We start from the raw sequence: 13,454 nt of genomic DNA, 5'->3' as shown, positions 1-13,454 counted from the left end.
CAGTAAAAGACATCAGCGCGCTTTGTTTCCCTCCTATCCCGATGGTCATCGGTGTGGAAGAGAGCGGATGTAGCAACAGCTGTGCTTTTATTTGGGTAATGGCGCCACATGAAGTCCGCAGTTATCCCCTTTCCTGGCTGTGCTGGAAGAAGGTTAATGCACTTTATTTTGAAAAGTTCCAGAAAAGTATGTACCGGAGTTTAATGTTGAAATCCATGGCTGTAGGTCCCAACAACTGTTAAGAGGAGACTGTGTGAATCAGGCCTTCATGGTAAAATAGCTGCTAGGAAACCACTGCTGAGGACCGGCAACAAGCAGAAGAGACTTGTTTGGGCTAAAGAACACAAGGAATGGACATTAGACCAGAGGAAATCTGTGCTTTGGTCTGATGAGTCCAAATTTGAGATCTTTGGTTCCAACCACCGTGTCTTTGTGCGGCGCAGAAGAGGTGAACGGATGGACTCTACATGCCTGGTTCCCACCGTGAAGCATGGAGGAGGAGGTGTGATGGTGTGGGGGTGCTCTGCTGGTGACACTGTTGGGGATTTATTCAAAATTGAAGGCATACTGAACCAGCATGGCTACCACAGCATCTTGCAGCAGCATGTTATTCCATCCGGTTTGCGTTTAGTTGGACCATCATTTATTTTTCAACAGAACAATGACCCCAAACACACCTCCAGGCTGTGTAAGGGCTATTTAACCAAGAAGGAGAGTGATGGGGTGCTGCGTCAGATGACCTGGCCTCCACAGTCACCGGACCTGAACCCAATCAAGATGGTTTGGGGTGAGCTGGACCGCAGAGTGAAGGCAAAAGGGCCAACAAGTGCTAAGCATCTCTGGGAACTCCTTCAAGACTGTTGGAAAACCATTTCAGGTGACTACCTCTTGAAGCTCATCAACAGGATGCCAAGAGTGTGGAGCAGTAATCAAAGCAAAAGGTGGCTACTTTGAAGAACCTAGAATATAAGACATATTTTCAGTTGTTTCACACTTTATTGTTCAGTATATAATTCCACATGTGTTCATTCATAGTTTTGATGCCTTCAGTGTGAAGCTACAATATTCATAGTCATGAAAATAAAGAAAACTCTTTGAATGAGAAGGTGTGTCCAACTTCTGGTCTGTAGTGTAGATTTTTATTTATTTTTTGTTCCAAGTTAAAAACATTTTTCATCTCTTTTTCATCTTTCCAAATTGGTAGATTTCCAGGAAATTAAATTAAATTAAATGAAAAGCAGGGCGTGCTGCGGTGTTGGAGATGCCTCTTTTAAATAGGAGTCAATAGGGACACCGATAGCTATGTTTAGATTAAAACACATAGAAGTCTTGAAAGAAAAGAAAACCAGAAGATCGGACCTGATTTAATGCCTGTTGCCTCCAACAGTCAAAGTTAGGCGAAAAATAAAATGAGTAAAGTCACTAAAAATGTCCATGAACCCAGGAGGGTTAGGGTGTCCGACAGTTGTCCCAAACCTTCTGCCAATCCCTGTTTGGGACGGGTCAGAACACGAGGCAGGCCAGAGTAGCTGTACCCTCCTCTTCCTCAGCCATGCCTTTGGAATGTGGTTTTCCACTTGTAACGTTCCTGAAAAAGATGTGGTCTGCAGAGTTACGGCTAAAACCTAATATTAGGCTGAGATCTAATTCATTAGAGGCTTGATAATTCATTAATCACATTTATATCAAAAACCAAAAGTAAGGGGTTATATCTGTAAACAGTTTTTCAGTTGTAATAAATGTTTAATTGACTGGATCAATAAAAAGACCTAACATGTGGATTGTGATGAAGTGCAGTAATTTCTTCCTCCATTTAGTTGGGAACTGGAACGTTGGCTCTGCTTTCATGCCAGCTTCATCCAACCATGCAGATCCAGATGCAGTTACATCTAGAAAACACTTCCCACTCTTCTCATTCCTGCAGCTTTGTTGGAAAAAGGAAAATGCTTCTATTTTCTCCTGAACAGGGTTTCTGTCGTTTACTTCTATATTCAGAAGTGTTCAGCCTCTCTGCATCACTCTTTACAGTCACTGGATTTTCATGGAAATATGACTTTTAAATATTCTACATGTATTTTTCTTAACACCTCACCCTTCAGCCTGAACCAAATGGCAATAAAGTAAAAAAAGAGAAATTTTGGATTGAAAGCATGTTGCCATGGCAACACAAACAGTGTTTGTTCCTCTGACCCCATCAGGATAATCTCTGGCTCTAGATGTTGAATGTTGGGTACCTGTGGTAACAATCGTCTGTAAAGTTCACTGCAGATTTACTATCGTTTTCTGGCTCTTGTTTGATCACAGAACCCGGTCATTGAAGGTCCGGCTACTGAACTGGGCTCTCCTTGCTCACTGCCACCAGCTAAACAGCTGAGGGACGGGGAACGCTGCGTAGCTCGCAGCTCGTCATGAGCTGCATTCACTGACACTCAGACATCTAATATTTAGACGCCATATGGACTTACGGTCCAAAGTGCCATAAAATGCACTTTTTAACAAGTTGTTTTTTCTGTAATTAAAACGAAGCCATTAAAGTTCCAGCCCAACTAAAAACTTTGATCTTTACCTTTTTATGCCTTAAAAATGAATTTAAAACAAACCTGTTTTCTGTTATATGCATTTGTCAATTTAATCCAGATTAAAAATGTATGTTTACATCAGTTCAGAATAAACCCGGTTCTGATGTTTCAACTTGTGTGTGTTCAGATGACGGCATCAGTCCGGAGCGCGTTGCCATGGTGATGGGTCAGCCCGAGCGCTGTCAGCACGCAGTCCACCTCATTAATGAGCTCATCCAGACGGCTCAGGTAAACCTCCATAGGAGACGAATGTTAAAGCTGGGTCAGAACCGGCTCTGATCATGGACTGATCCATCTGTGTGTACAGGAGCGCGACGGATTTGGCTCTGCCCTCCGAAGCACCAGGGTCAGAGGTCGCAGTGATTGGACAATGGGCTCTCCTGGTCCTCTGCAGGAAGTAACCTACACCATCCCTGCGGATAAGTGTGGCCTGGTCATCGGGAAAGGTAGGAGAAGAAGTCCGCCTCAGCTGGACCATCTCAGGTCTTTAATAAGCAGGCCACAGGATCAGAATTGATTTGTCTTTATACCAGAAGTACAACGAAACAATTTTAAGTAGTCCTCGGTATCAGTGCAGATATCTAGATAGATATGTGGGGTGGGAGGGGGTCCAGTCAGGAGTGTACAGGTGCGGCCTCAGTACACATCCCTGTGGATCGCCGGTGTTCAGGCTGAGTGGTGGAGAAAGGGGAGGCCCCACTTTGACTCTCTGTGGTCGATCACTCAGAAAATGAGGGATTGCTGCAAAGTCAACACCAGTGACTGTCCACTGTCTCTACATGCTCATCCAGGAGGAGTGAATGCTGCAAGTCACTGACTGGATGAAATCTGCTGGGTTTCCTTAGATAGAAAAACTTTTTATCCAATTTGAATAAATAACTGAATCTGACTGAACTGTTCAATGGTTACTATTAATAGGAATGTATGAACCTGACTGTTGTGAAGAACCTTGAGACAACATGTGTTGTGAATTGGAGCTATAGAAATAAAACTGAACTGAAACTGAACTAGGGAAATGATTTTTGTTGTTCTGATCCGGCTTCGAAGGTTCTGACTGATGCCTACAAAACCTCTGCATCCCAGGTCAGAAAGACCTGCAGCTGATGGTTTAGGCTCAGATCTGGTCTCCTCTGCAGCATCTTCATCCATCCAATTATTCCTCTTTACTCAGAATCTGCCAATAAAACAGAAAATCAGCAACAATAAGTCAGTAAAAACAGCCTCACAGAGAAGGACGACAAGCAGAACAAGTCAAAGGATGAGAGCTCCATCAGCCCTGCGCTCTATTCAGAAAGCCCTTAAAAACCCATTAACCGTTCAGCACAGTGTGTGAGTTTGTGTGTGTGTGTTGGGGTAAGGTCAAGAGGGGCGAGCAGTTTCCAAAATAAAAGCTACACAGAAAAATAAATGTCAAGTGTTCTGTGTTTAGACACCATATGGTCGGTCTGAGTGAGTGTGGCTCGGCTGGTAGTTAGACGTGCTGTTGTCTCTCACACACACACACACTCTGCACATTTCCTGTAGTTTGGATCCTGTTAGGGTTGCTTTAACATCCAAGGTTTTGTTAGTTTTCACCTCCTGTAATGAAAATTGCCAAAATACCTGAAGTCCGACCCAGAACCCGATTAAATTTGGGCTTCGGATAAACGTTGAGGTCGACCCACATCCGAGGAAAAGAGTAAATCTCTGCTGAAAAAATCTGATTATCATCGATTGTTGGATTTAACAATCGGTAATCTGGATCTATGAGCGTAGATCTGGGTCCTTAGTTAGTTTTTCCTGATGTTCAGAACCAGGATGGATCGGATTGGACATAAGAGACTGAGCATCTGTAGGAGTGGATTGAATGGACTATATTTTTATGTATATTAGTAGGATTTCTTTTAAAAAGTACTTTTATGACATTTGTTGTGAATTGATATGACATAAAAGATGGAAAAATAGACGATACCAAGACGGTGGAATGTTGTCTTTGGATTAAAAGTTGTTTAATTCATTTCTACAAATTCAACAGAACATTACGATAGAACCATTATTGTTGCTAATAATAATCCTGTCTTTATTCTATGTGTCTGGGGACTGTTTCCCCTCTGACAGTCAAGCTGGGTCCAAACCCGTCCCCCGGTCGATCTTTGCTGCTAGTAAGGAATCGTGGTTGCATACCTGCCTCTGTTCAGTCCCTGATGGGGCCCATCTGCTGTAGAACGCTGTGTTGCATGAAGCTGATTCTGCTCCACCTCAGCACTGGATGAACATCTCAATGAGGAACCCAGATTGATGCTGTTGGGTCATCAGTTGCAGATACAGGAGCGTTCCTGACCGTTTTCAACTCTTGTAGTGTTAGCTCAGCTAGCATCTGGGCTCAGTGTCCTTCCTCTTTCTGCTTTGTCGGCCAGAGTGTTGCAGAGGCTTTTCTCCAGGTGTAGCTGTAACGTTCTCGTAGGTTTGGACTTCCAGCAGCAAGGGGGGCAGGAGTTGTCTGCAGCGCTGCTGTGGGACGTTGTGTATCAGCTGGGGGAGATCTTTTTGTTCATTGAACTCCCTTGTTAACATCCTCCAACTCTCCACTGACATCTTCTGTCCACAATGCTCCTCAGATCACTCGACAGATCTTCAGAACCTCTTGGTCAAGCTGTTGTTGATCTGGATGTATGCTTTAGGATGTTGTTGTTGTGCTGAAGATCAAGTTACTCTTCATCTTCAACTTTCTAGCAGAATTCTGAAGGTTTTGGGTCCACATTTGTTGGGATCCAGAGTGTTCCAGAGCTCCCTGCACCCTGACTGAAGGTCTCAGTTCCACCAAGCTTCACTGTGGGTACTTTGATTGCACCACAGGTACGTTTTGGGATTATGATCAAAAAGTCCAACCTTGGCCACCTCAGACCAGAACATATTTTCCAACGTACTTCTGGGAGACTTCAAACTTCTGCTGAGTTAAGCTGCTCTGGGAGTTTTTCTTTGTGACAAAAGGATTGTGGGAAGAATACGGTCCATTGTTCTACACAGCCGGTTCTGATACAGGAGCTCCTCTAATGTTGGTGTAGGCCTCCTCACCACTTTACTTTTCATCAGAGTTGAAGGGACATTCATTTCTTGCTAATGTCTCTGATCTTCTCCAGCTGATGATGAAGGTCTTCTCTGTAGATCTAAAGTCCTGAAACTTCTTCTCCTGACTGAAACCTTTGGACAGTGAGATGCTCAGATGCTTTGGAAACTCTTTGTGGAGCTCAGATGAACTTTATTTGGTGGCAGGTTGGAGCTGACGTTCTAACTCCGTTCTAACAGGACTGTGGAGACTCTTTAAGTCCACTCCATCATCTCCGCTTCTTCTCCTGCTGATCACTGAACAGACGGTGCGCTACAACATGGACTCGCTCGCATGGATTTCTGTCGTACTCTGATTGTTACGGTTTATTGCCATTCCTAGATGTTCTGACTTCACACATCAAGCTCCTTGTTTTCAGCCATCCTGCCACATTTTCTTCCGTTTTTGCTGAACAGACTAAAGTCCTGCAGTAACATCTGCCCAGTCAGGTCAGCTGCTCTTAACCTGGGAGTGCTATAATACTGTAGTAATTAGGGTAATTGGCTGAATTAATAGTTTTCTTCTTCTTGTCCAGAAAGTAACGTTTGTTCTTATCAGTAGAACATCTTTAATTCAGGAGTTAATCAGAAAAAGCTAAAAAGATCAGAAGAGTTTGTAGATCTTGTTCTTCATGATGGAAGCCAATAAATGATCTGCGTTGGACCATGTTGTCGGCGCCAGTCCGCAGGAGGTCCTATGGTCACAGCTTCTGCAGCGCTGGGCAGAGTGCTCAAACCCTTGAAGATGAAACTTCAGACATACAAGAAAGTCCTCCAAAATATGAAGATTTACTCTCATTGCTGCTCTGGCAGATGGCCGCTGACCCTCAGCCAGGTTCTGGTTCTGCTGGAGCAGCTCTCCCCTCCATTGTCGCCATATGATCGTTCAGCAGGAGGAATTCCTGCAAAACGTTTTACCATGAATAATAAACCGAGCTCGTTTAATAACTGGAATCTTGTCTCATATTTCTGTTTGTAGATTTGATTTATTTAGGTTTTTATAAGCCGCCTTGACACAACATTTGGTTTTAGTTTTCAGGGTGTGTAAACTTTTGGATGGCAGTCTCAGCAACGCAGTCATTCCACCAGTTTGGAGAAAGTTCAGCTCAGCCGTTGGTTGAGGTTCATGGTTAAACTCTGACTTGTTGTGTCACAGGAAGTGCTGAAAGCTGTGTCTGTATGCAGGTGGAGAAACCATCAAGAGCATTAACCAGCAGTCTGGAGCTCATGTGGAGCTGCAGAGGAACCCGCCGCCCTCCACTGACCCCAACACCCGGGTCTTCACCATCAGGGGCACCGCCCAGCAGATGGAGGTGGCTCGCCAGCTCATAGATGATAAGATCGGGGTACACAAAACAAACACACCCTCTGCATCTATACCCAGATCTGATTCAGTTTTCTTTTCCTTAGAACATCTTAACATAACAAGGAAACATTACCGAAACTTTCACATTGCGCCTAAAACTGTCCTGTCCTGTCCTGTCCTGGCTGAGATGCTTTTATCTCCTCTCCTCCTGCAGGGCTCAGGGATTATGAGTAACGGAGGATTCGGCTTCAGTCCCTTCACGCAGGGCCCTGCCGCACACCAGAAGTAAGAAACTCAAATTCCAGTCCGAACCCGTCTGCTCTGACTGTAATCTGCATGATTCCTCTGCAAATGAAAACTTTTCTCTTCCAGTTGTTCCTAAATCTGAATGAAGTTTACGAGTTAAAAATCTGCCTCACTTCCAACAAGGAAAAACCTTTTCAGCAAGCTGAACATTTCATACCTTCCGTTGATTTGAGAAATGAAACCAAACGTTGGCCTCAGCTACTCATCTGTCCACCAATCAGAGGCTGACCTGGTGAAATAACAAGCTGCCAGCTTCAAGTTTAAAACATTTGTGAAAAAAACAGGCCAGCGAATCAAAACAGGGAAACCATCTGGAAACCAGGAGCCGTGGGGTTAAATCATGTCTGAAGTTTGTCCTGTGAGCATTCACATCCGGGTTTTCCAGACCGAAACCTTTCCAACATGCAGGTTTTCCAGGTTTGGACAAGTATGAACAACATTTGCCTCTGCAGTCTGGATTCCTTGTTTATCGTTCAGGAGACTAAAAAACTACAATTTAAGAAATAGGTTCTGCACAGATTTATATTTTAATGTCATCTTCCCAACAAGCCAGAACAACTGCACACCTACATCTTCTAAACTAAACATGAACAAAACAAAGATCGTCTTCTTTGGGAACTCTGTAACAGAAAGCACTCTGGGTCCTTTATCCTCCTATTGTAAGGAGAATGTGAAAAACCTTGGGGTTTTCTGGATGGTTTCCTTAAACTGCAGAGGCAGATGAGTGCAGTGGTCCAATCTAGCCGTTTCATCTCAGACAGCTTGCTAAGGTAGAGCCATAGCTTCCAGCTGATGTGTTTGAGCACGTCATTCACTGGTTTGTTACCTGCAGATGGGACTACTGCAGCTCCTTGTACGTTAGCTTGGACAGTTCTCGATTCACGGCCTCCAGTTAGTCCAAAACGCTGCAGCTCGTGTACTGACCCCAGTGCTGGCTTCCCTTCGCCTGTTTCCGGTCTCTTCTAGGATCCAATTTAAAATGTTACTCTTCGTTTTAAAATCTACATGGTCTTGCCCCCTCATACCTATCTGAGCTGCTCTCTATTTGAGGTCTATGACTCAATTACTGCTATTTATTGTCAGGTCTAAACTTATTTCTGGAGGAGACGGAGCCTTTGCTGTGGCAGGTCCTAGACGCTGTGATAGGCTGCCTCGTAATATTAAAACTGCACAGACTCTGGAGCATTTTAAATCCCTTTTCATTTTTATAAATTGACTTTTAGTACATGATGACCTAAATTTTTAGCCTAATATTTGTTCATTTAAAATAGTCTTCTTTTATCTTATTAATCATTATGTCTTTTATCACTTTGGCTGCTTTAATTTTAGCAGCATTTTTTTGGTTCATTCATTTTTCTTTTTCTATTTTTCTCTGTAATGTTTTTCTTTTACATCTTAGATATTTTGCTTGTTAGGCACTTTGTTCAACTAGAGCTGTTGGAAATTTATATAAATAAATTTGACCTTGACCTTTAACCTTGACACCTGATCAGAAACAGAAAAGGTTTTTTCTCTGCTCTTTGGTGCGTAGGCCGTTCTAGGGGGAGAACGTAGTCGGGCGTACTTGACTCCGTGGACAAAGCTCAATGTTTGCGACCGCCTTACAATAAACCGCTCGGCTGGAAGAAGGTTTTATATGTGACGCACTGCTCCAAGCTGCCGCTCGCGAGCACGGGCAGCGTCACTGACACTCTGAAAGGTGTGTTCCTCTTCTTCGTCCCTAGTCTGGCGTTTACCAACACCTTCTTTTTTTTTTTTTTTTTTTTTTCTTTTCAAAGCTACGCGGCGAATTAGCTCTGCCTCCCCGTCCGACGACGCCATGGCAGAGACAGTGGGAAATGTAGGAAATTGGTACGCTCGACTATGAAACCTTAAGAGTCCACATAGAGTCCATGCTGCTCGAAGTATGCTGGATGGTGTTCTGTTCTTAAGAGGAGAGTTTCTAGCTGGACCCGTCGCCCCTAAACTGGGTCTGGTTCTTAGATCCCAACAAAAGACTAAAAATACTGGTTGTTAACTTCACAAACAGAAACAACATGTCAATCATCACAAGCTGTGTTGGCTGCAGGATAACCTCTTCTGTTACAGATTTTTAAATAAAGATTTCTTCCCAATGATGAAATGAAACCCAGAGAACCGGGACAAACCGCTCTGATAAATCAGAAGCCAGTTTATGTTTTGGGAAGTACAGGGGTTGGTCAATGAAAGTGAAGCACCTGTCATTTTAGTGTGGGAGGTTTCATGGCTAAATTGGACCAGCCTGGTAGCCAGTCTTCATTGATTGCACATTGCACCAGTAAGAGCAGAGTGTGAAGGTTCAATTAGCAGGGTAAGAGCACAGTTTTGCTCAAAATATTGAAATGCACACATCATTATGGGTGACAAACCAGAGTTCAAAAGAGGACAAATTGTTGGTGCACGTCTTGCTGGCGCATCTGTGACCAAGACAGCAAGTCTTTGTGATGTATCAAGAGCCACGGTATCCAGGGTAATGTCAGCATACCACCAAGAAGGACGAACCACATCCAACAGGATTAACTGTGGACGCAAGAGGAAGCTGTCTGAAAGGGATGTTCGGGTGCTAACCCGGATTGTATCCAAAAAACATAAAACCACGGCTGCCCAAATCACGGCAGAATTAAATGTGCACCTCAACTCTCCTGTTTCCACCAGAACTGTCCATCAGGAGCTCCACAGGGTCAATATACACGACCGGGCTGCTATAGCCAAACCTTTGGTCACTCATGCATATTCCAAACGTCGGTTTCAATGGTGCAAGGAGCACAAATCTTGGGCTGTGGACAATGTGAAACATGTATTGTTCTCTGATGAGTCCACCTTTACTGTTTTCCCCACATCCGGGAGAGTTACGGTGTGGAGAACCCCCAAAGAAGCGTACCACCCAGACTGTTGCATGCCCAGAGTGAAGCATGGGGGTGGATCAGTGATGGTTTGGGCTGCCATATCATGGCATTCCCTTGGCCCAATACTTGTGCTAGATGGGCGCGTCACTGCCAAGGACTACCGAACCATTCTTGAGGACCATGTGCATCCAATGGTTCAAACATTGTATCCTGAAGGCGGTGCCGTGTATCAGGATGACAATGCACCAATACACACAGCAAGACTGGTGAAAGATTGGTTTGATGAACATGAAAGTGAAGTTGAACATCTCCCATGGCCTGCACAGTCACCAGATCTAAATATTATTGAGCCACTTTGGGGTGTTTTGGAGGAGCGAGTCAGGAAACGTTTTCCTCCACCAGTATCACGTAGTGACCTGGCCACTATCCTGCAAGAAGAATGGCTTAAAATCCCTCTGACCACTGTGCAGGACTTGTATATGTCATTCCCAAGATGAATTGACGCTGTATTGGCCGCAAAAGGAGGTCCTACACCATACTAATAAATTATTGTGGTCTAAAACCAGGTGTTTCAGTTTCATTGTCCAACGCCTGTACCTAGTCATTGTTTCCCCCTTAACGGTTCAGGATATTATAAAAACTAGAGAGGAATTTGTGCCTGGAAAAGCCCAGATTGTTTAAACTGGAAAATGTGGGATTTGGGGATGAAATTTGTTTTTAAACTGTAGCCGGTTTCAGGGTGGATCTTTATTGTGAAGGTAACCAACCAATATCACAATATTAAATTAACCAATATTTTGTTTCCCCTCCAATAGCAATGAATCAGTAAAATATAAGTTTAATAAAGAAACTGAGAGCTTTCCAATGCTAATCCGCTACCTTTGACTCCATCATAGTTGTGTCAAATAATCTTTAACTTAACCTTGATCTTAAAAAGAATCCCTGGTATGAGAAATCCCATTTGTGTCCTGATAAACCAACAGAATGGCTTCTCAGTTTTTACGTGACCCAACAGAATTTTCTGAACCTTAAATAGTGTAACCTCTGGGATCTATGAAGGTGATCAGCTGACCTTCATCTGATGAAATGTAACCAGATGTTTGTGTGTCTGCAGCAGCGGTCAGCCCTTCGTGACCGGTGTTTGGGGAAACACCTACCAGACTAGCTGGCAGAATCCTGGACAACAGGACCCAGGTAAGACTGCCCACCTGTTGGACACGACTTCACCCAGACCCACTTGGCTCACTGGTCAGATAACGGCCTGGTTCTGGGTTCATTCCAGCTATATTGAACGATTGGAAATCTGTTGACAGGAAAAACAGGTTAATGTAATCAGAAGCCTGTTCTTTACGTTCTGCTTCTGTGGAACAATAAAACTTCAGGACTTCAGAGGCTCCTAGAGATATTCTCAGAATGACACACAGTGATTTAAAGTTTAGCAGCTATAACTGTGTGTGTGTGTGTGTGTGTGTGTGTGTAGGTCACAGTTTGGCTCAGACAGGACAGATGGACTACTCCAAAGCATGGGAGCAGTACTATAAGAAGTTAGGCAAGTCCACACACACAGACACACACATGAACACAGTCATCTGAAACTGTCCACGGTTTCCTGAGGCAAGATAGTTTTTAACCTGCAGGAATCATCAGTCACTCCTTATTATCTGTGAAGCAGTGGCTTAATGTGAGCTTGTGTGTTTGTAGGCCAGCAGAACCAGCCTCAGAACATGATGACGGACTACAGTAAGGCGTGGGAAGACTACTACAAGAAACAGAGTATGACACCTGAATGTGTGAAAGGTTTCATGTTGTTCAGAATCTGGGTTGTGCTGGTCAGATTAATGTCTCAAACAACTAGGTCCAGTTCGGACCTGGTATGTTCCACATTCATAATGACATGCAAAGCACATGTCAGCTGTCAAACAAAACTAGAATTGTAAGCAGTTAGGGATTAGGTACAAAGCCCGACAGACCCCACTAACAAGGGGGTCCAAGTCCAGTGTGCCCCACTATCATGGGGTTCAAATACCACGGACCCCACTTACATGAGGGGTCAAGACCCCACTAACAAGGGGGTGAAACCCAATTTCTCATTGGCTGAATGTGCCCTACATTTTATTTCAGTGATCTACCACTTTATACTCCTCTGTAGTTCATATTTTCTGTTAACTTTAAAATTCTTCAACCGCTATTGTAATAAATGATGTGTTTAGAAAACAGGTTGTAAGGAGAGATCCTCGTCAGAGTTCATCTTCTTTCCTTCCTTTCTGGGAGTCATAAGGTCTACAAGTTGTTGGGACCCCACTAACAAGAGGTCCAATCCCTGCAGACCCAACAAACAAAAGGTCCAAGATCCAATCTTCCCACCGGATCTTGGACCAGGGGGTCCAGTCCCCACAGAACCAACGAACACAGGGTCCAAGGACAATAGATAGGTAGATAGGTAGGTAGGTGAGTGTGTGTGTGTATACAGGGGTTGGACAATGAAAGTGAAACACCTGTCATTTTAGTGTGGGAGGTTTCATGGCTAAATTGGACCAGCCTGGTAACCAGTCTTCATTGATTGCACATTGCACCAGTAAGAGCAGAGTGTGAAGGTTCAATTAGCAGGGTAAGAGCACAGTTTTACTCAAAATATTGAAATGCACACAACATTATGGGTGACATATCAGAGTTCAAAAGAGGACAAATTGTTGGTGCACGTCTTGCTGGCGCATCTGTGACCAAGACAGCAAGTCTTTGTGATGTATCAAGAGCCACGGTATCCAGGGTAATGTCAGCAAACCACCAAGAAGGACGAACCACATCCAACAGGATTAACTGTGGACGCAAGAGGAAGCTGTCTGAAAGGGATGTTCGTGTGCTAACCCGGATTGTATCCAAAAAACATAAAACCACGGCTGCCCAAATCACGGCAGAATTAAATGTGCACCTCAACTCTCCTGTTTCCACCAGAACTGTCCGTCAGGAGCTCCACAGGGTCAATATACACGGCCGGGTTGCTATAGCCAAACCTTTGGTCACTCATGTCAATGCCAAACGTCGGTTTCAATGGTGCAAGGAGCACAAATCTTGGACTGTGGACAATGTGAAACATGTATTGTTCTCTGATGAGTCTTCCTTTACTGTTTTCCCCACATCCGGGAGAGTTACGGTGTGGAGAAGCCCCAAAGAAGCGTACCACCCAGACTGTTGCATGCCCAGAGTGAAGCATGGGGGTGGATCAGTGATGGTTTGGGCTGCCATATCATGGCATTCCCTTGGCCCAATACTTGTGCTAGATGGGCGCGTCACTGCCAAGGACTACCGAACCATTCT

The 13,454-nt window shown here is 44.1% G+C and overlaps 1 protein-coding gene across 7 annotated transcripts in view; it reads left to right on the top strand.

The window, feature by feature from the left end:
- LOC124877753 (far upstream element-binding protein 3-like) overlaps positions 1-13,454 on the top strand; it is a 45,876-nt gene that overhangs the window by 20,286 nt on the left and 12,136 nt on the right. For 2 of the 7 annotated variants that reach the window (XM_047381216.1, XM_047381214.1), the window contains exons 11-17: positions 2,707-2,807; positions 2,887-3,025; positions 6,849-7,009; positions 7,184-7,254; positions 11,254-11,333; positions 11,620-11,688; positions 11,841-11,912. In XM_047381216.1, coding sequence (XP_047237172.1) covers positions 2,707-2,807; positions 2,887-3,025; positions 6,849-7,009; positions 7,184-7,254; positions 11,254-11,333; positions 11,620-11,688; positions 11,841-11,912 — 693 coding nt within the window. The remainder of the gene's footprint in view (positions 1-2,706; positions 2,808-2,886; positions 3,026-6,848; positions 7,010-7,183; positions 7,255-11,253; positions 11,334-11,619; positions 11,689-11,840; positions 11,913-13,454) is intronic. The other 5 variants (XM_047381215.1, XM_047381218.1, XM_047381217.1 and 2 more) reach the window with 5 other exon arrangements.

Source organism: Girardinichthys multiradiatus, chromosome 12 (assembly GCF_021462225.1).
Source record: "Girardinichthys multiradiatus isolate DD_20200921_A chromosome 12, DD_fGirMul_XY1, whole genome shotgun sequence".
Classification (NCBI taxonomy): Eukaryota; Metazoa; Chordata; class Actinopteri; order Cyprinodontiformes; family Goodeidae; genus Girardinichthys; species Girardinichthys multiradiatus.
The sequence above is the reverse complement of the archived record's forward strand: the minus strand, read 5'-3'. Positions and strand labels throughout refer to the sequence as shown.